Below are 22867 nucleotides of genomic sequence, written 5' to 3'. Positions count from 1 at the left end.
ACATCAGAAAATCGGATATACAACGTCTATAGGCAGTGGACGCGATTAATTTGTTGTGAGGTGGGACAAGCTAAGAATAATGCCCACATACATCACTGTCGCTCACTTAAACCATTCATGGTCAAAAACACTTCGCCATAAAGGTAAGCCTCTCTCATTATACCACCATCACACACCACGCCAATAAGTCAACAACTACTCCTAACACAATTAAACCTAATCAATACAATTTAATATTAGACCGACTTCTTGAGAGTAGTAGTACCTATATATTCTTCTTTTTACCAAAACATATTTAATCAAATGAAGAAATTTCAGTTACTTGTTTGAAATATTACTTTTTCTATTAAATTATACTTTCAAATATTGTTGTAAACATTTATATATTTAAGAAAATCAATTATTGTGGATGAAATTAAGATGATAGATAGCGTCAACCTACTTTTATTGACCAAACTTGATTCTAAAGAAAGAAAGCAAAATAGATAACAAAGATGAAGACGACTCTCTCATCTTCTTCTCTGATTTTCTTTTTCCTCTCCATCTCTCTCTCTAGAGCTTGTTGATTGATGATCTTGAAGCAAGAAGAATCATGAGGTTTCTGCTGGATGATAACGAAACCTTATCAGACTCGCTCTGTAAATACAATTGCATCCAAGAGTTGAAAAGTATAGGATACTGTTCATCCTATTGTCTTGACGAGTGTCCTTCCATCTGCGAGATCGTCGTAGTCACAGGTCTTACTCCACCTACAGCGATCCACCACGACGAAAACAACCTAAAGAGGATCTTGATCATCTCTGCTTCATCTATCATCACAACTCTGTTTCTCCTTACTTTACTTGTTCTCTGCTTCAAGTTTTACTATAGGAGAAGAAGACTCATGACAATATCAAGAAGATGGAGTATGGAAGAAGCTAGGAACTGGGATTTTGATGGACCGTCACCAGCTGTTATCGTGGATCATCCGATATGGCATATCAGAACCATCGGGTTGAATCCAACGGTTATAAGCTCGATCAAAGTGTGTCAGTATAGTAAAAAAGATGGTGTTGTGGAAGGAACTGACTGTTCTGTATGTTTAAGCGAATTCGAAGAAGAAGAAACGCTTAGATTATTACCAAAGTGTAAACACGCTTTTCATCTTTCTTGTATTGATACGTGGCTTAGATCACACACCAACTGCCCTCTCTGTCGTGCTCCTATCGTAGTGACGACCAACACGATGATGGTTGATGATCGTATAAGTGAGAGTCAAGAGGAGATCCGTGTGACGATGATTCCAGAAGATGATATAAATGAAGAAATCGAGGAGGAAAGAGATGGGTTTGTTAGTAATATTATTAGTAGAGATCATCATCATGAAAGTGAGTCGCAGTCGCAGCAGCGGGTGAGACGATCAGTGTCGTTGGATTCGTTATCGGGTTCAAGGGTAAGTGAACTTGTTGTCGGTAGAGAAAAGGAGAAGTTGAAGAGAGGTAATATTGGATCTTCTTTAGTTGGGAGGTCAAGTTTCTTGAAGAGATCTATCTCTTACAGTGGAAAGTAGTAAGAAGTTACAATAAGAGATCTTCTCATCTTCATCATTGCTATATGAAATAAAATAAAACAACAAGTCCATCAAGTAAGTTTCTTAGGGGGAAGACTACTCAAAATCAACAACCCCTAATGATATACGATTTTGTTAATCAGATAGCCACTCTTTGTAAAGTCAAGAGAGTTGATGATATGTAGCTTCTTCTACTCTGCTTTGGATTTTTTGGGATTATGTTGATAAAAAGTATAAATACATACACCAAAGTTTCATTGTATTTGTTTATACCATCTGGAATATAATTAAACTCAGATTACTGTGTCTTATGTGAATGGATAAGCTTTAAATCAGTTTTAAGTGTTAAACGGTGCGTTTCATTATAAAGAAGGCTTTCATCTTTATCGGTTAATCTCTTCTCTTCCAGACAACTCTCTCTGTCTTCTTGTTCAACGAGAGAACCCAATCACCAGATATGTCCTCGTTCTTCAAGGAGAAGTCTTCATCTTTACCTATTTAGGTTAGATTTTATTTCACGAATTATGAATTTGAGTAAAATTTTACGGTTTGGTTGTAGGATCGCTGTTAGTAGAACTGATGGTTTTGATTGGTGCTATGATTGTAGTTGGTTTTATCTATAACAATAGAATTTTTTGTATCCTAAGATTGAGTCATCGATCGGAGTCACATTGCATATGTCTATCGTGAATTCATCAACTGTTTGATTTTAGAAATTATTAGGGTTTCTACTGTTTGAAATTTGGGGATTACTATCGGGCTTACAAATCATGCTGTTATTTTCTCCTGTAATAAACTACACGCTGTTTTTTCCATAGAGAAAACGACACACGGACAGATAGACAAACTAGATTTTAACAGAACTGTGTTTTAGTTAAAGAACTTAAGATGAAGGGAACATAGATGACGTCTACATATGTGTATGTCAGTTTTTCTTTCCTTTTTTAGTTGCTCTAAGGTCATATTTGTTTTTGGATTTGTTAGTATGTATAACATTCAATTTATCAAATAGATTCTTTTTGTTTCCGTTGCATATCTTGGTAATTTATATGCATTACAGTCAAAAATATTAAAGTAAATCGCATGTTGAACTCTTGTTGATATATATATTTTATTGTTGTCATTTGCTTAATCACGTTCCTTGTTAAAGCTTTATAATGGTAAGTTACATTAGGTTAAGGGGGGTGGGGTCAAAAACTGACACGACACAAAAACTTTGGTTTCTCCGTCATTGTTGGAGAAGTGCATTCACATCCACTTCTTACCCAAAAAGAAAATAAATAATACTTGTAAATCGAAAATATTTAATTTTGGAAGGGCCTATTATTTTTTCAGATGAAGGCTCTTCTTCTTCAGATGCTTTGTGCTTTGTTGATCCAGATTCGATATACCCAACTTTACTCTCTAGACTTCTTTCATGGCAGCCATTCCCACACACTTGTCTCTCTCTCGTGATCCTTCTCCTTCTTCTACCACGTCTCTCCTTCATCTCCATACTCAAGCGGCGGTATGTTTTCAATTCTCTCTCTCCTCTCCCCTCACACTGTTTCATTCATCATATTCTGTTTTTCCACTGTTTAAATTTCTCTATTGCTATTTTTGATGATTCAGATCTTCGGTTCCAAGCATAATTTAAAGGATTCCCATTTGAGAATTCCTCCAGCTTCTTTCAGGTTAATTTCTAGGCTTTTTGATTTGGGATTTGCTGCTCTTATCTGAGTTTTTCATCTTTAGTTTTGACAATATAATAAGAACTAACATGGTGAATGATGCATTGTACTTTGATGGGGACCCTTACATCTTATGTTTTAGTTTCTTATATTATATAAGTAGTGTGTATGTGTGTCTTTCTAAAAGATTTGCAAAAGAAGTTTTTGTTTTCTTATGCTTCAAATGGCAAAATCTCAGTGGAGTTGTTTTCTTATGCTTCAAATGGCAAAATCTTAGTGGAGTTGTTTTCTATTATTCAAATGTTCTGATTTAGTTTTTACCTTTGTGGTGTTTGCAGAATAAAAACTGCCAACTTGCGAATGATGGCTTCAGGAAATACACCTGGACTGACTCAGGAAACTAATGGGGTTGCAATTGACAGAGAAAATAACACTGATGTATTTGACGACATGAAACAGCGGTTCCTTGCCTTCAAGAAGCTTAAGTACATGTAAGTGGCAGAGTACCTATTCTTTTCAGTCTTTTGCTTTTTCAATGGTTAGCTCACCTGATGATATATATATACTCTTGAGCAGGGATAACTTAGAACACTACAAAAATCTGGCAGATGCTCAAGCTCCAAAGGTAGATTTTTACACTTTTACAAATATCTTATGTTGTTTAATTGAGATATCTTCTGTTGTTTAACTGTTGTCTGGAGAAAGGAAATTGTTGCTAACAGTTTAAGGAACAGTTTCTGGTGATTGCTTGTGCAGACTCTAGGGTTTGTCCTTCTGCCATCCTTGGATTTCAACCGGGTGACGCATTCACTGTTCGTAACATTGCAAATTTAGTACCTTCATTTGAGGTAACACAATTTAGTGAAGATTTTGCCATTTTTGTTTTATATATAGCCTGGTTCATCTTTTGATATTAGTTGCATTTTCTTGTTGCGTGAAGTCTGGACCTACTGAAACCAAAGCTGCTCTCGAGTTCTCTGTGAATACTCTCAATGTAAGTATCTATCTTATCTCTCTTACAGTGTTTCAAGTTTTAAGTAGAGCATTTTCCACTGTTTAGACTGTTCAGGGCTCTGTTTCTTTTATGAAGTTAGCTTTCTACAATGTGTAGCTACATTTTTGTAAATACATTAATTATAACTCCTGTCTCATTGATAATTTTGTAGGTGGAGAACATCTTAGTCATCGGTCATAGCCGCTGTGGAGGAATTCAAGCTTTAATGAAAATGGAAGACGAAGTAGATTCCAGGTTTTTACTAGTTCTTGATTAAGTCTACTGAAAAATTCACAGTTGTTGATCTTTTCCATATTGCATCTCCCTTTTAACAGAAGTTTCATACAAAACTGGGTAGTTGTGGGGAAGAAAGCAAAGGAAAGCACAAAAGCTGTTGCTTCAAACCTCCATTTTGATCATCAGTGCCAACATTGTGAAAAGGTGATGTCTTTTGGGACAATCAGGGGAATTTTATATCTTCTGTAGAGATCAGTGAACTCATTATATATGCTATAAACCTGCAGGCCTCGATAAATAATTCATTAGAAAGGCTGCTTGGTTACCCGTGGATCGAAGAGAAAGTGCGGAATGGATCACTCTCTCTCCATGGTGGATACTATAATTTTGTTGATTGTACGTTTGAGAAATGGACGGTCGATTATGGAGCAAGCAGAGGTAAGAAGGAAGGCAGTGGGATTGCTGTTAAAGACCGGTCAGTTTGGTGCTGATCACTAGCAAATATCTCAATCTTCATAGAGTTTTTTCATAATACATAGAAACATCAGACCCCTTTTGCAAGTGATTATCATGTGTTTGTTTCCACTTGTGTGTTGAAGTCTTTCTCTTACTCTGTCTTATTGAGGCTAAAACTTGAGATACCCCTTCAGGTACTAATGTTTGTTTTATTGTCCAGTTGTTTCATCAGTGATTTCGTTTAGACTCCGGATTTGTGCAATGAATTGATTGGTTTTTTTCTAAGATATAATCATTTTGCCATTGTAGTGGATTAAACGCATACATAATTGAACGCAATGTATGAAACTATGAATATGGTCAGATTTATTTGATCGACATTGCAATAGTACATTGATCATCTATTGATCTTCATTTATTTATTCTAGATAGTTACAGATTAAAAAACTGAGTAGTGTCACAGTCAATACTCATCAATCCTATAGCTACCAACAATATATATAAGTTTCTCAGCAACATCAATAACATACATCTAATAAACTATTATTACCGTGGCTGCACTCTGCAATCTCTTTCATACCTCTTATGCTAAACTTACCCAAAACACCTCTTGCCCACTCGCCAAAATAAGTCTCATCGTATCCGATCATAGCGTTCTTATATATCGACATACATCGCCTATCCGTATGGGGGTATTGACATATTTCACCAACCGGGTCATGCCAAGAGACTTCGTGTCTCATCCCTGACCAATTAGCTCCCCATTGGAACACAAGCTGGCCAACTCCTGCAAGTTTAAGCCATCCTTTGGGGTAAAACTCCATTACATTACTATTTTTATCCATTAGAAACAAGTTGGTGAGTTGTGCACCTCGTGGTGCACTTGCTCACAAAATGTTAGATTATTCGATATGAAACATTAAGTTCACACCCATCTACTCTCTCACACTCTCTCTTAAAGACATTAATCACCATTGACCAGTTCTATATTTTTAGGTTGAAACTGCCTTTGTCAACGTCCTTCCGAAGTCCAGAAGAGATTTCAGGTCCAAAACAATATGTATAAATATTTCTTTTATTTACATAAATCTAATTTTTTCCTTTTTTTACAAAAATATTAATATAAAAACTATCATAATTTCGAAAATGTTAAATATCGAATCTAAAACACAAAGGCCAAAATCTTGAATGGGTGAAAATTGAGTTTTTTCAGTATATTTAACATTTCTGAAATTATGATAGTTTTTTTTATTAAAAAAAAAACAATATACATTAATTAGTATCCATATCTTTGATTTGTGATCTCTCCCGAACGATATGGGTTCCCTATCTCCCAATAGTTTCAGTTTTTCCCTTATTCATTTATTTGTTGGAATATAAAAATATAGAATATTTACTTATCTTTTGTCCAAAAAAAAAAAAAAAAAAATTACTTATCTTAAATATGTGAAGATAAGCTGGTAAAGTATATATAAGGATTTGGCTTAAAAATAGAATTCTCTAAGAAGGAGTTTCATCAATCTTCTACTTATTTCGAAGTTGCTTAATCTATCGTGACCAAAAACGTGATACCGGTACGACTCTTTCAGGCAACAGAACGTAGCAATTACTACTAATTAGTGAGGTATGCGACGACTTGAGTCTCTCTGTTCCATTATTATTCTCGTCTCTCTCCGTAGAAAACAAAGTATACATTGCATCATCTTCTCTTTCTTTCACAACCATAATAAAAGATATAGGGTACGTATCACAAAACACTTTGCCTGAAAATTTGTATATTACAGTCATTGGTTTTGAGTATATATTACTAGATTATACTATTATCGATGGTCAATAACTCATGATGACAAATTCAACACGTTTCATTACATTGTATATCGTTATTAATTATTATGAAAAGTGTTTTGTTTTTCAAGAGAAATACAAATGTTTAGTTGTGAAAATAATACGACTCAGGGCATTGTGAAAACCATGGTCGTTACAGGCGAAGGAACGAATCAGATGACATCACAAGTCGACATGGAGAAGGCCAACGAGCGTAAGCAAAATCAATTAATCTTCAGGTCATCGTTGGGTCTTTTTTTTATTCTTGTGTAACCTATAATTGTTTGTTGTAATAGACTGCCCAGGTCCCCAATCGATCGGAAACTGTTGGAAAGTCAGATTCTTGCGCAGGTTGCCCTAACCAGGAAGCATGTGCCACTGCTCCTAAGGGACCTGACCCAGGTTCGATTTGTTATGTTGAGATCACAAACAACACCTTGAGACAATTTACAACGCATAAAAGATGGCATGTGAGTCTCTCTCACTCACTAAATTTTGTTTGTTTGTTTTTCTTCAGACTTGGTTGCTATAGCTGAAAGAATGGGAACCGTGAAGCACAAGATTCTGGTACTCTCTTGCAAAGGTGGGGTTGGTAAGAGCACTTTCTCAGCTCAGCTTTCGTTTGCCCTGGCAAGCATGGGCCATCAAGTAGGCCTCGTGGACATTGATATATGTGGGCCAAGCATCCCTAAAATATTAGGCCTCGAAGGGCACCAGGCTCACCAGAGCAACCTCGGATGGTCCCCTGTTTATGTGGAAGAGAACCTCGCTGTCATGTCCCTAGGTCTCGTGACTGATGAGCCTGCCATCGTGAGAGGTCCACGCAAGAATTTAATCATCAAATTTTTTTTAAAAGACGTTTACTGGGGAGAGATCGATTTCCTTGTGGTTGATTCCCCACCAGGAACCTCAGACAAAAACATCACCATCGTCCAGTCCCTTGCACACACGGGGATTGACGGTGCTATCATTGTCACCACCCCTCAGGAAGTATCCTTGATAGATGTTAGAAAAGGATTGACCTTTTGCGAAAGAGTTGGAGTCCCTGTGCTAGGAGTAGTAGAGAACATGAGCGGTTTATCTCAACCGTTGACGGATATCAAGTTCATGAAGCTGATAACTGAGACTGGCTCCTCCATCGACGTCACCCAAGACATGATCTCCTGCATAAGAGAGAATGCTCCTGAGCTTCTCAATGTCGTGGCTTGCAGCCAAGTGTTTGATAGCAGCGGAGGCGGTGCAGAGAGAATGTGTCAGGAAATGGGATGGCCGTTTCTAGGGAAAATTCCTTTGGATCCACAGCTTTGTAGAGCAGCCGAACAAGGCAAGTCAATCTTTGAGGATAACAAGTCTTTTGCTAGCGCACCCGCGCTTAAGAGCATCATACAGAAAGTCGTTGCTTCTATAAAGATGAAGGAAGACCTATGTGAAGAAACCGCCTAAGTCCTTCGTCGGTTTCCATCAATGTCTCAACTAGTTTTACACCGCTCTCAAGGTTGAAAGGAAGATCATACTCCCAAAGCAAGATATTGTTAGCTTAAGCTTGAGAGACAAGCAAAGATAAAAGAAGCTTCTAGACTATTCCTACCGAGACATGGATTAGGATTAGTTCAAAGTAGCCTAGGAGTTATCTAGTTAAAACCTGTTTCAAGTGTCTCTTAATCTATATATAAAGATGTGTCAAGGTAATGGCATAACTTAAGAGAGATTAAGAGTTTGTGAAAGCTTAGTTTTGAGTCAGTTTCTAAACAATAAAGGTTTTCCAAAAGAGTTCTTCTTAAAGTTCTATATTGTTTTTGATTCAATAGATATCACATCCATTCGTTCAAGGGACAACATCATCTTCATTCCTAGTGAGGAGTCGCTTTACAAGTACCGACCCACCCATCGTAGCCCGTTACAAAGCACAACGACGAAAGGAGAAAGCAACCGCTAATCCATCAAAATCGACTATACCATATTCTCTAATAAACTATAGTAGAAAAATATCAAACAAAATCGTAAAAACTTTTAAAAGGTTTTTTTTTTTACTCTCACTCTTATAACAGAAATGTTTTGCAGTTGTAGTAGATTAGAGGCATACATAATTGAACGCAATGTATGAAACTATGAATGGGGTCAGATTTTTTTGATCGACATTGCAATAGTACATTCATCGATTACATTCATTCATTTATTCTAGATAGTTACAGATTAAAAAACTGAGTAGTGTTACAGTCAATACTCATCAATCCTATAGCTACCAACAATATATATAAGTTTATCAGCAACATCAATAACATACATCTAATGAACTATTATTACCGTGGCTGCACTCTGCAATCTCTTTCATACCTCTTATGCTAAACTTACCCAAAACTCTTCTTGCCCACTCGCCAAAATAGGTCTCATCGTATCCAATCATAGCGTTCTTATATATCGACATGCATCGCCTATCCGTATCCGGGAACTGACATATTTCGCCAACCGGGTCATGCCAAGAGCCTTCGTGTCTCATCCCTGACCAATTAGCTCCCCATTGGAACACAAGCTGGCCAACTCCTGCAAGCTTAAGCCATCCTTTGGGGAAAAACTCCATTACACTACTATTTTTATCCATTAGAAACAAGTTAGTGAGTTGTGCACCGTGTGGTGATACTAACACATCGGTCTTCTTCATCAACTCCACTTGCTCACAAAATGTTAGATTATTCGAATATGAAACATTAATTTTACACCCATCTACTCTCTCACACTCTCTCTTAAAGACATCAATCACCATTGACTCATTTCTGAAAGATCTGGCCCCGGTTCTCAATAGCAATGTCATACCTATTTTGGGTTTTGATGTCTCGGATGAGCTGATATTACAGTAGTTCCTGGCTTTACATCTAATGAGATCAAAAGCTTCCATTCTCCTCTCCCTTGACATTCCACCTTCATTGTGTCTCATGACAACCGCCTTCTCAAAGCAAACCGGCTTGTCCTCATCAACAAACCGTAAGTACTCGGGTTCTTGACCGTAAGTGGCTTTGATTATCTCGCTCAACCAATGCCCCATCCCAAACCGTAGTTCTCCCCAGTGGTATAAAACCCATCTTTGAGGGTTTTCGCACTGGTTTCTTATGCTCCAAGCAACAAACGGCACAACTGCCGTTAGTCCATGCCACAAGTTACCGTAATCGTATTGGTTATAAGAAACAAACGTCAAGCCCTTCTGAAGAACAGCGTTACTCGGAAGAGCTTCAGGCCAAGCCAGCGCGTAGTAGTTCCACGCCCCATCATGCTCATCAACCCCTTTCAAGCACAAAAGCCTTCCTTTGGAAGAATCTGAAGGAAATTCTTGATACTGAGCCTCGCCTTTGGTTTGGTTATCATAGAGAGAGCTCATGAACCAAGTATGACCTTCGAGTGGTTTGTTCGAGAAACGATAGTCCTTGAGAGGAAGGAATGTCACCGATTCACGTAGCTTCTCAACCAAGTAAGCCGTCTTGTTCTCGGATATTAATTGTTCAGGTTGGTGTTTCAGATACGTCAAGAGTGCAGGAGGGAGTGAAAGGGAATGTTGAAATGAAAAGATTTGGAGAAGAACAAAAACAGTGACAACGAGGCACAAGACGTTCAAGTAGAACTTAAGGGACGATAAGCAAGTAACTAGCCTACGCCAAACACTAGCTTTAGTCGTCATTGTGAAGTAGGAGTGAGTGAATCAAATTGTGTTAAGCAGCAGAATCAATTTAATTTATGTGAATTAAGCTTGTGAGGAACGTATATAATCAAAACGACAAATTAAAAAATTACAGGCACAACCATGATGCATTAATAGCGTGGAATTAACCAACACATGCTTTCCGTTTATCTCTCCTAGTATTACAATTTTTTTTATTGCACACTTTACATTAAACTACTCTGACTTTAGATGAGATGCATACAAATAAAATTTTCTAATCGTATTATTCATATATAATTAAGCAACTGGTCTTTGTTTAGTTTTCTTGTGTAAGGTCGACGATTATATTTTGTGGGCTTTCGTGCTAGATCCATAATAGGTGAAATAGATTTAGTGCCGAATATTTAAATATTTTTTGAGAGCTGAAATGAATTTAGTTTCCTGATTATTTTTGGTAGCCTAATTAATTTTTATTAGAACCAACTTGTGAAGAAAGAGCATGGTTTTATAAGATGAGATGGAACTCGTGAGGGAAAGAAAAAGAAAAAAGCTAACTTGATTTGCCGAAGAAGTTGATGGATTGCATGTTTGAAAAACGACATTTATCAAATCTGCGTCCACACAATTCATGAAGATGAACATAGAAAAGTACTAGTTTTAGAGACTGTTATTAAAGAATTGATTTTTAAATCCATGTAAAATTGTAAATTATAAAAATCAAAACAAATTGATTTTGAAATAACATGTTTTATCATTGGATTTGAATTATTCTAATTTACACTTTCAAATTTATTTAAAACATAATATAGATTTTGAAATCCAAAACAAATCATTAAATGAATAACATGAGATTTTAACAAGTATTTACAAATCATAGAACCAATAACACATAATTTTGATAAGTATTTTAAAATCAATAGTTGAATAACAAATAATTAATGTTTGGATTTCCAAATCCATAAAAATCATAAAACAAATAACCCCCTCTAATTAATAAGCCAAAAATTGTAAATAGTAGTTTATTGCAAATTTAACGAACAAATAATGTACTTTTAGACTGTTTGTTTGTAGTTTGACTGAATAATTATATGCATTTATACTAATATTTCTCCTTTGTTTTCAATTGTTGTTTTCTCTAAAGGTTTAGTTCAAACTTACAACTATATACATGTAATAAGAGGGAAAAACCTTATATCTAAACAAATTCAATTTAATTGTTGTTTAGACTGAGGCGCATAGTGGATCTGTCAATGATTTGGTATTCTATAGTTATCAAGGAGATCTAAAGATGCTAACATGTGGAGAGGACAAACATATCAAGTCATGGAATTCATCAAATGGGACCATTTATTGGCAATTGATCCATACCGCGTCATTGAATAGTTTTGCTTTGCACCAAGATGGAAATAACATGGTATGTATTCGATCACAACCATTTTTGCTAATGTACATTGTACCTTCGAAACAACTAACTCTAGTGTACTTTTATTTCAGCAACTCTTCACGTCAGATGAGTTTGGGAATGTAATGGATCAAACGTACATGATGGACAGCCTGATAATCAACATGTTTTCCCTACTGGTATGAATGGTAGGCTTGAACTCATCTTAAGGAAAGATGGAAAGAGGTGAGTTGAATATAGATAGAGTCAGTTATGTTTTACAATTTTACAAGTTAATCTCAGTTTTACCTAACCAACAAAATTGGCAGATGTTCTATTGTGGAGAAGGTTCAGGTCGCTTGGTTGAGCTTCATATAGAATCTCTTACTATCCGGAGAGAGTACAAAGACTTTAACAAGAGTAAGCTGAGATGTATGGACATTTGCAATGGGTATATGGTAGTGGGTGATGAATATTGTGTGAAGGTGGAAAGTGATCATCTCTTCAGAAAGATCACTATAGACGATTCAAAATTTCAGGTAATTTCACTTGGCTAATATGTCTCTGTCCCGTGCTTAAGTTTTGTTAATATGTCCCATGCTTAAGTTTTGTTAATATATTTCTCTCAACATTTCAGGAGTGTCCGATGGTTAAGTTTAACCGGGAAGGCACCTTGTTAGCGGTGGTGAGCTCTAATTGCTTGAGGATCCTAGCAAATGCTGATGGAAAGAGTTTGCTTGAATGATGCTTTTTGTAAATGGTGTTGTGAATCAAAGTTTGGAGATGTAATTTGCGGTGTGGTTCTATTCAGAAAATATATAAAAGTAAATGATTGATGTGTGGTTTAATTGCAGATGGGGAGAAATGGTTTTTGAGATATGAGTTGATGTGAGAATGGTTTTTGGTTTTGTTATGTGTAAGAGGTGGTGAACTTGGCACTTGTAATGATAACATAAACTTGACATTTATCAAATCTACGTCCACAATTTATGGAGATGAACATAGAAAGTACTAGTTTTAGAGAGTGTTATTGAAGAATTGATTTCTAAATCCATATAGAATTGTAAATTATGAAAATCAAAACAAATTGATTTTGAAATAACATGTTTTATCATTGGATTTGAATTATTCTAATTTACATTTTCAAATTCATTCAAATTCATTTAAAACATAATATAGATTTTGAAATCCAAAACAAATCATTAAATGAATAACATGAGATTTTAACAAGTATTTACAAATCATAGAACCAATAACACATAATTTTGATGAGTATTTTAAAATCAATAGTTGAATAACAAATGTTTGGATTTCCAAATTCATTAAAATCATAGAACCAATAACCCCATCTTAATAAATTTTAACATTACAAATGTTCATATAAGCCAAAGATTGTAAATAGTAGTTTATTGCAAATTTAACGAACAAATAATGTACTTTTAGACTGTTTGTTTGTAGTTTGACTGAATAATTATATGCACTTATACTAATATTTCTCCTTTGTTTTCAATTGTTGGTTTCTCTAAAGGTTTAGTTCAAACTTACAACTATATACATGTAATAAGAGGGATAACCTTATATCTAAACAAATTCAATTTAATTGTTGCTTAGACTGAGGCACATAGTGGGTCTGTCAATGATTTGGTGTTCTATAGTTCTCAAAGAGATCTAAAGATACTAACATGTGGAGATGACAAACACATCAAGTCATGGAATTCATCAAATGGGACCATTTATTGGCAATTGATCCATACCGCATCATTGAATAGTTTTGCTTTGCACCAAGATGGAAATAACATGGTATGTATTCGATCCCAACCATTTTTGTTAATGTTGTATATTTGTACCTTTGAAAATACTAATGTAATTTTTTTAGCAACTCTTTACATCAGATGTGTTAGGAAATGTAATGAAACCAAACTTAAGAGTACATGATGGACAGCCGGATGTTTATCCACATCTTTTCCATAGTGGTATGAATGGTAAGTTTGAACTCAAGTTAAACAACGATGGAAAGAATTGAGTTGAATATTGATAGAGTCATATAATTATTTCAGTTATGTTTTACAATTTTATAAGTAATCTCAGTTTTATCTAACCAAAAAAATTGGCAGATTGTTATGTTGTGGTGTTGAACCTTCTACAAAAGGTTTGGGTCATTTGGTTGAGCTTGATATACAATCTCTTACTATCCAGAGAGAGTACAAAGACTTTAGCAAGACTAAGATAAGATGTTTGGACATGTGCAATGGATATATAGTAGTGGGCATGAATATTGTATAAAGGTGTGGAATATGGAAAGTAATCATCTCTTCAGAAAAATCACTATAGACGATTCAAAATTTCCGGTAATTTCATTATACACTAGGAGATATTCCATGCTATAAAGCATAAATCTACATTTTCTAAAAAATTATAATATAATAACAAAAATTATTGTTATATTTGTTCTAAAATGTTATTTTGTTTTAGACAGTCTTTAATTTTAATATTGCAACTAGGAATTCACCCGCGGTACACCGCGAGACTAAGTTTTCAAATTTTCAATTAATTAACTTTTTGTCTAATTAATTTAGAATTTTTTTTCTCCTTCTTCTTACGTTTTATAAAATTTATAACTTAATTACATTAAATTTGTTATTAGATAGAATATAAAATTCTAGATTTATTTTGTTCTCTAGAATTAAACAGAGGTATATTTCTATATAGTATGTTAGTGTATACTTTTATGTGTATTTTTTTTTTGGAATATTAAGAATGTGTAATATTTTGTATTTCATATACTAAATAATTTATAAGTTAATTTTCAAAACTATGATTACAAATTTATAGTATATATGAGATAAACTAATAGTTTTAGTGTTAGTTCTATATTTCAAACCCGCCATGCTAGGCGGGTCATGCAACATATTCAAAGATTTTTAATCCACAAAAACTCATCATATGAAACTCGTGAAAGTAAAAAATATTTTTAAATACGTAATACAAAATAAAAATAAATCTGTGAGCAAACAATATCTTTTATATTTTATTATTATTCTTTGAATAAAATATCAAATTGAATGGTAAATATGTTTGTTACCTTTTAAAACCATACCGTTAGTTTTTTGAATGATATATTTTATATTTGATTTTGAACATTTATTTTAGGGGGAAATCAATGCGTTGAGATCAAAAATCTCGGCCACGAATCCTCCTCCAAGATCGAAAATCAATTTGTTTCTTGGTTAGACCGATTGTTTAGGAAATTTGTGTATGGAGAAAATATTGTTTTGTAAAATTGGAAACTTAATATTAATTAAATCAATTATAAACTTAATACTTAATGTTAAAGGGAGTGGTTCCAAATGTTTTGGAAAATTATTTAGGATGAAAAATCTTGTTTTCAAAAATAGAAACTTAATATTAATTAATTAAATGAAAAACAAATTAATAATTAATGTCAATGGCAGTCTTGTAAATAGGTGGCAACTTCAGGATTTATTTGCTAAATGTACTTGAAAAATGTATATATAGATTGTTTGGTAAATCTACATATATATTTTAAAGTAATAATTATTTTAGAATATTATAGTATCTTAATTTATTTGATGTATATTATTGTTATATATCGTTTGTTTGTTGTATTTGCATCATTATTATGTGAAATATTTTAAAGTAGTAATTATTATATTCTAATTTTTGAGAAAATATAATTTATTAATTTATCAACTACATAAATTTGCAACTACCAATATGACGATGTGAAACATTAAAACACATTTTTCTACATAGATTGAATAATATATCTTCATTTTAAAAAATTCAAATCACAACGTATATAGAAAAAGTCTACATATTTATTTATCATATGTATTATATGATACTTAAAAAGAAATAAAAGAAATACGATAGGAGATTATAATTTAAAATCTACATATTCTCTCTCTAATCGTAATTCCGGTTAAGGAAAGGACCGGGTTTGATTGTTAGAATTAGGCCGGCGCAATTTAATATGATCTCCGTCTAAACCGGGAGAAGGAGAAAACGAATAGAGAAAGAGAAAGAGGAGGAGACGTCGAGCGACGGTGTTATTCCCGGATTTCAAAGGCGGCGATCCCTCCGGCACGGGTAATTTCTGCCCCTTCACGGTTAGTCTGTAAGCGTCAAAAAATAATTCCTCTAATTGCTCGTTGGATCTGGTCAATTGGGTGTTATGATTGATATGTATGTAACATGTGTCTTTGCCGAAGAAAGACTGAGAGATTCAGCCAAACCACCGAGGGAGGGTAATGCGGGCTCACCCGATTGAGGTAAGAGTGGTTAATGCTTGATTCTTTATTACACAGTCGTCAGTGTTCCATGTTGTTGTTGTTTGGCGTGCCAGTACTTGTTTTGTTTTCTACATTCCTTCCATAGATTTTTTGTGAAACCCTTTCGAATATTTTGCGAGTTTTCATCCAAGACAAGTGCATATGGGCTTGTCTGTGGGTTTGGTTGCTGAACACAAACAAGATCACAAACATTGTTAGTTCTTTTTGATTCTGTCTGATGTACTATTCTAATCGTCCCTCTCTTCCATCTACAGATTGACACCCATTATGATGGCCACTTCTATTATGATGTCTGGGGTGGTTAGAGAGCAAGTCACCCTCACAGCCATTCTTGTTTTACTGGTAAGGACTTAGATCCAATATCCCACTCTTTATTCACTGATTTGGAACTAAAAGGCTGGAGGGAGGATATAGGGGACCGTAAATCTTGAGAAACACCCCAGCAGAAGTGTTCTGCAAAAACAATGTTTCAGATACTTGGGACCGGTGAGCTTTTTCCCCTCCCGACTTGACCATACTAATTACCTAGCTCTTGCTTACTCATCTACGTCTAAAAACCTGCAGATGGAGATAGAAGCATATGAAGTGATGATGGAAGATGGGAGACTAATGTATAAAACTGAGCATGACTCTGTCTGACCAATTCGACAGAGGAATACAAGTCGATTTTTGTACTTGGCACGACTACAAAATCCCAGCACTCAAGTTTTTTTTTTTTATCTGGAGGCGCCACTACAGCTGCTTGAAGATTGGTCGCTCGCGATAGGATCCTTGAGGTACGTGAAGTCATCAGTCTCTGCCTCTCCCTCGGGAATGAATCTCTCTCTATGTTATGTAAACTAAAAGGTTAAGTTTCTTAGAGGAGCACAATGTTGATTGATCTCACCAATGTTAAGGTAAGGAAGAATAAATACACTATACATGCAACAAACATTCTACTGCAGAGATCCATAAAATGTTGTATTCACGAGTGCTTAATCTGAATTGCAGAGATATGTTCGGTGAAATGAGGAACATAATCCACTGCGGACGAAGAAGAAGGACCAAAAGAAGTTGTCAGAGCAAGAAGAGAGGGAGAGAGAAAGAGAAAGAGAGCACAGAATGCAGTGTTTGATCCTGTAAAGATACACTTTTCTTGTAAATGGACAAGTGGATATGGTCCAAGAATTGGGTGTGTTAGAGAATGGAGAGCTACAAGCACAAGCGCGGTGGAGCAAGTCAGCCTCTCTCTCCTCGGGTTTCGCCAGCTAATCTAGTCTAACCAATAAGATCTTCTATAACTATGTAAAAGTATTTTATACTTTCCTTTTATTGTGTCGTGTATGTAGAATTTTTACGTATCAAGGAAACATTTTTAGCCCCATACAGAGGTGTAGTTTGTTTCCCTGTTTTACTATATAGTCTTATGTACTTTCCCCTTTTTGGCCAACGTCTTTCTTTTTAACACGTACGTAGTATTATGAAAACGAAACTTTCAGTTTCTTTCATCAATTACGTTATGGAGACAATGTTACTTTCCATAACAGAGATAATGACTTTCCCTAATACTATATTTTTTCACGGTTCTCGTATATATATATATATATCAATGAAAAGAAAGGGTTAAGGATCGAGATAAACCCAGCAACTAATACATTTGGATTTACTAATAGTTTTGGATTTACAATAGTTGGTGAAAATCACAAGTAGCACAAAATACTGATTTTAATGAAGTCACTATTATTTTAGATGGTCAACTCATTTAACCATTTCACTCATCAAATTAAATGAGTTCATGGATTAACCCAACTCATTTGTTTAAATGAATTCATGAACTCATTTAATTTAAACTTATTAGGTAATAAGTTGAACTGAGTTGAGTTAATCATTTTGACATCCCTAGACTTAACTCAAAGATTATTCAAAAATGTAACCAATCAAGAACAAAATTATTTTTTTGAAATTGAGGTTGAATTACAATGTGTTATGGTTGATGTACAATTTTGAGTTATGTTCTTTGTAAAATTGTTAACTCAAAACATCATTCAACATCATGGAAATTTTAATGACTTAAAGATGTGGTAAGTTGAGTTAGCATTTTTTTTTAATTAAAAAAACGAAAATACAGTTATATACTACAAAAATTGATTCTTTTAATTTTTATTTAGTTGATATATCAATAAAATAAATCTAACTGTTTTTATTTTATTTAATAACTTCTTTTAATTACTTATTTTAAATTTGTTATATTTTGCCAAAATTATTATTTTTATTATCATTTGAAATAGGCATAGTTCTAAATATGATAAGATTGTAAATATTATGGAATGGAAAATACTTAGGTTCACACTTAGGGTGAACCTTCTTGTTCACTTCTTCCTTCTCAACCAATCAAAATCTTCTATACATTATTTTATTTAAAAGAATAAATTAAAATTAAATTAAAAAGCAAAACAGATTAAAGAAACAAATTCTCTATAATTTTTTTTAAGGAAAGTTAAATATTGGCTTGGTTTATATTTTACAATTAGAATGAAATGATGTATCGGTTTGGGTTTACAAATAAGGTGATTAGGATTTAGATTTTACAATTCAAACAAAATTATATGTCGGTTTGGGTTTACAAATGAAGTGGTTAGGGTTTAGATTTTACAATTAAAACGAAATTATATGTCGGTTTGGGTTTACAAATGAAGTGGTTAGAGTTTAGATTTTACAATTAAAACGAAATTATATGTTGGTTTGGATTTACAAATGAGATGGTTAGGGTTTAGATTTTATAATTAGAATAAAATTATATGTCGGTTTGGGTTTACAAATGAGATGGTTAGGGTTTAGATTTTACAATTAGAATGAAATTATATGTCGGTATAGGTTTACAAATGAGATGGTTAGGGTTTAGATTTTATAATTAGAATGAAATTATATATCGGTTCGGGTTTATAAATAAGCGGTTAAAGTTTTTAATTTTACAGATTTTGTTTCTTTATTTTATAAGAAGGTGAATAAATAGTTTCTTAAATGCATTATGACATGTCAAATTTTCATTGGCTAAAATATTTAGAAGTGAACAAAGAGCTTCACCTTAGGAGTGAACCCAAGAATTGTTCTTATGGAATGCATGTAGTTCATTTTTTTTAATTTGCAATGTAACAAAGAAGTTTAGTTAACTTTGTGTATATTAAAATTATTTTATTATTTATATATTTTATTCTATTTTATTTTTAATAATTTTATTAAATGTATTCACTAATATTTTTTAATAATTATAATTATCAATTATTTTAGAAATAATTGAATAATACATACATCAACATCTACCACAAAAATGTCACCAGTAAGTAATTTTGGTAAGATTAATAAATCATATTCTATTCATTACATCGAACTAATTCATGTTACCAATCAGAGCCTAAGCCTTAAAATCAGATAATTAATTGAGTTTGTTTTTATCAAGTTAATTTATTTTAAAGATTCTAGTTACCTTAAATATTAATTGTAAATAGACTTATCCTTAAATATTAATTGTAAATAAATGAATATATTAAAAACAACTGAAAGTTATAAATAATTAAATATTACTTCAGACAAAATTATTTTTTATATTATTTATTATAAAATATTGATTTTAACATCAGTTTTTAAAATGATATAAATATTTTACATTAGTTTTGAGAAATGATGCAAATATTTGATATCAATTTAGTATGAATGATGCAAGATTTACAACTTTTTCGTAAGTGATTTAAATGAACATGATTTTAATAATTGAAGCAAATATTTATTTCAATCGATACAAATTATATGCATCAACAAAATATAAATGATTTATTAAAGTGATGTAAATTATGTTTAAATGATACAAGTATACAAAATATATGATGTAAATCAATCATTGATTGTGTGAAGGTGTGGATGTGGAAAGAGATATGTAAAGTCCTGCTTGCTTTAGTTATTATCTGTTTTTCTTAGAACCATGGACGAAGCAAGCAGGAGAAAACATGATGAAACTATGTTACTCATACGAGATTACCTTGAGAGACACGCAATGTGCAAGATGGTTCCAGCTGTTGTGTTAGTCTGGATGTTGAGGAGAGAAAGCTAGCCAATCTTGAACACTTGAAATCTTTACTGATGTGTGGTGACTTTGAAGTCGCGGTGACTTATTTTGTCCAATTTCAGAAGCAATTCTCTTTAACTTCCTGCCAAATCGTATATGTCAGTTGGAAAACACATTTTATATAGTGAGATTTTTGGTTTTGTTATATGTAAGTGGTGGTGAACTTGGCACACTATTTATGTCTTTGTGGATAATGATAACATAAGTGAGTGAGACATTAAAAATAGGGGAATGCATTCATTTAATAAAAAACAATTTTGTGATATATATTTTCTAAACTTGGAAATTTTGGACTCTAAAATGCTTAGTGAAATTGTTGAAAAATGATGGGATCATGTGCTTGTGCACCATCGGTACACCCCTTAGAGGTATGGCTTGTTGACACTTGACTTATTTACAAGTGTCATCACATTAGTTTTAGAAAAGAAAAAGAAAAAAGAAAAAAAAGTGGACACCATCTCCCAACTAAAAGATGAGTTCATAAGATGTGGTTACTGAGAATGGTTTGTTTTTGTCTTAGAAAGCAATGAACCAGTTACCGCTTAGCAGTGTGTTATTGACTACCAAAATGAATTAGGCATATTCTCTCTCTCTAATCGTAATTCCGGTTTAAAAAAGGACCGGGTTTGATTGTTAGAATTAGGCGCAACTTAATATGATCTCCGTCTAAACCGGGAGAAGGAGAAAAAGAAAAGAGAGAGAGAAAGAGGAGAAGGAGACGTCGAGCGACGGTGTTATTCCCGGGTTTCAAGGCGGCGATCCCACCGGCTCCGGCACGGGTAACTTCTGCGCCTTTTGATTTTACGGTTAGTCTAATTGCCTCTAATTGATCGCTGGATCTGGTCAATTGAGTGTTATGATTGATATGTATGTAACATGTGTCTTTGCCGAAGAAAGACTGAGAGATTCAACCAAACCACCGAGGGAGGGTAATGCGGGCTCACCCGATTGAGGTAAGAGCTTGATTCTATTACACAGTCGTCAGTGTTCCATGTTGTTGTTCTTTGGCGTGCCAGTACTTGTTTTGTTTTCTACATTCCTTCCATAGGTTTTTTTTGTGGAACCCTTTCGAATATTTTGCTCCTAAGACTGTTCGCAAAGAAGACCTCACATGAATCTTTTTGTCTTTGTGAAATATTCTCCCCAGGAGGAGGATAAGGAACTGGCCGTTGTAAAGCAAAAGATCAAGAATATCAAGAAGATCAAGAAAGGAACTGAGGTAATGATACAAATTTATGGCTCATTTGCAGTCCCCCATGTTCATGTTCTTACATATTGCAAAGTGAAACCGCTGTTTGGCGCTGCTGATCCATCGAGACAAACTATTAGGTATTGCCATGTCATGAATCCATTAGTGATACAAACTTTTCAGAAAGACTCCAAAATAGAGAACCCCAGTGTTAGTCCACCTGAGCCTTTTGTGTTCTTTTCCCCTTAGCGCCGGTCACCGGAGCTTGATGCAGCTGCAACTACGTTACATACAATANATTACACAGTCGTCAGTGTTCCATGTTGTTGTTCTTTGGCGTGCCAGTACTTGTTTTGTTTTCTACATTCCTTCCATAGGTTTTTTTTGTGGAACCCTTTCGAATATTTTGCTCCTAAGACTGTTCGCAAAGAAGACCTCACATGAATCTTTTTGTCTTTGTGAAATATTCTCCCCAGGAGGAGGATAAGGAACTGGCCGTTGTAAAGCAAAAGATCAAGAATATCAAGAAGATCAAGAAAGGAACTGAGGTAATGATACAAATTTATGGCTCATTTGCAGTCCCCCATGTTCATGTTCTTACATATTGCAAAGTGAAACCGCTGTTTGGCGCTGCTGATCCATCGAGACAAACTATTAGGTATTGCCATGTCATGAATCCATTAGTGATACAAACTTTTCAGAAAGACTCCAAAATAGAGAACCCCAGTGTTAGTCCACCTGAGCCTTTTGTGTTCTTTTCCCCTTAGCGCCGGTCACCGGAGCTTGATGCAGCTGCAACTACGTTACATACAATAGTTAGCGGATTAGGAAGGAGCCTAGCAGATTGTGCGGTCGTTGTTGAAGACACCTCTGGTCAGCTACTTGATTCTATCTTCGTCTTTCAAAAGTGTTGATTGCTTTAATTGTTGATTGCTCTGTGTCTTTCTTTCTTTGAACAAGAGAAACATGCATGAGACCGCTGATCCGATATTGTCTGTGGGTTTGGTTGCTGAACACAAACAAGATCACACACACACTTTGATTCTGTCTGATCTACTATTCTAATCGTCCCTCTCTTCCATATACAGATTGACCCAATTATGATGGCCACTTCTATTATGATGTCTTTGTGGTCAGAGAGCAAGTCACCCTCACATCCATTCTTTTTTACTGGTAAGGACCTAGATCCAATATCCCCACTCTTTACATCTTCCTGTCTATGAATGTGTGTTCTCAACTCTGCATTCATTTATTTGATTTCGAAGGATATAGGGGACCGGCAGACAAAGATGTATAATCTTGAGAAACACACCCCACAAGTGTTCTACAAAAACAATGCATGCCATCAGATACTTGGGACCGGTCAGCTTTTTACCCTCCCGACTTGACCATACTAATTACCTACTCATCTACGTCTAAAAACCTGCAGATGGAGAGATAAGCATATGAAGTGATAATGGAAGATGGGAGACTAATGTATAAAACTGACCATGACTCTGTCTGATT

The 22867-nt window shown here is 34.4% G+C and overlaps 2 protein-coding genes, 1 long non-coding RNA gene and 2 pseudogenes across 9 annotated transcripts; 4 read left to right on the top strand and 1 right to left on the bottom strand.

Moving 5' to 3' along the window:
- Nucleotides 406-1845, top strand: LOC104729897 (annotated as a pseudogene).
- Nucleotides 1956-5209, top strand: LOC104729898 (beta carbonic anhydrase 5, chloroplastic). The gene is made up of 10 exons (XM_010448919.2): nt 1956-2051; nt 2885-3056; nt 3161-3222; nt 3558-3710; nt 3796-3844; nt 3954-4067; nt 4160-4213; nt 4386-4468; nt 4549-4654; nt 4738-5209. The coding sequence occupies exons 2-10, from the start codon at nt 2967-2969 to the stop codon at nt 4939-4941; spliced, it is 915 nt and encodes a 304-aa protein (XP_010447221.1). The 5' UTR covers nt 1956-2051; nt 2885-2966; the 3' UTR covers nt 4942-5209.
- Nucleotides 6878-8254, top strand: LOC104729895 (annotated as a pseudogene).
- LOC104729894 lies at nt 8878-10465 on the bottom strand. The gene has a single exon (XM_010448918.2). It carries the CDS (start codon nt 10395-10397, stop codon nt 9003-9005), a length of 1395 nt encoding a protein of 464 aa, XP_010447220.1. The 5' UTR covers nt 10398-10465; the 3' UTR covers nt 8878-9002.
- LOC104729892 lies at nt 15741-17502 on the top strand. 7 transcript variants are annotated; one of them, XR_758355.2, is made up of 6 exons: nt 15741-15890; nt 15993-16052; nt 16328-16559; nt 16638-16849; nt 16934-16969; nt 17064-17502. It is a non-coding gene; the product is annotated as an uncharacterized LOC104729892 (long non-coding RNA). The 7 variants fall into 7 exon arrangements; XR_758352.2 differs by having other exon boundaries at nt 15744-15890; nt 16328-16415; nt 16488-16559; nt 16638-16969; XR_758357.2 differs by having other exon boundaries at nt 15741-15870; nt 15997-16052; nt 16638-16969.

The sequence above is a fragment of the Camelina sativa genome, chromosome 12 (assembly GCF_000633955.1).
Source record: "Camelina sativa cultivar DH55 chromosome 12, Cs, whole genome shotgun sequence".
In the NCBI taxonomy this organism is placed as follows: Eukaryota; Viridiplantae; Streptophyta; class Magnoliopsida; order Brassicales; family Brassicaceae; genus Camelina; species Camelina sativa.
Note: the sequence above shows the minus strand (reverse complement) of the source record. Positions and strands in the feature narration are given on the sequence as shown.

Excerpts from the sequence above, each read along its gene's own strand:
- LOC104729898 (XM_010448919.2), top strand. The coding sequence starts at position 2,967 with ATGGCAGCCATTCCCACACACTTGTCTCTCTCTCGTGATCCTTCTCCT. Across the intron at positions 3,057-3,160 it reads ATCTCCATACTCAAGCGGCG|ATCTTCGGTTCCAAGCATAA; the intron begins GTATGTTTTCAA and ends TTGATGATTCAG. Across the intron at positions 4,068-4,159 it reads ATTTAGTACCTTCATTTGAG|TCTGGACCTACTGAAACCAA; the intron begins GTAACACAATTT and ends TGTTGCGTGAAG.
- LOC104729894 (XM_010448918.2), bottom strand. The coding sequence starts at position 10,397 with ATGACGACTAAAGCTAGTGTTTGGCGTAGGCTAGTTACTTGCTTATCG.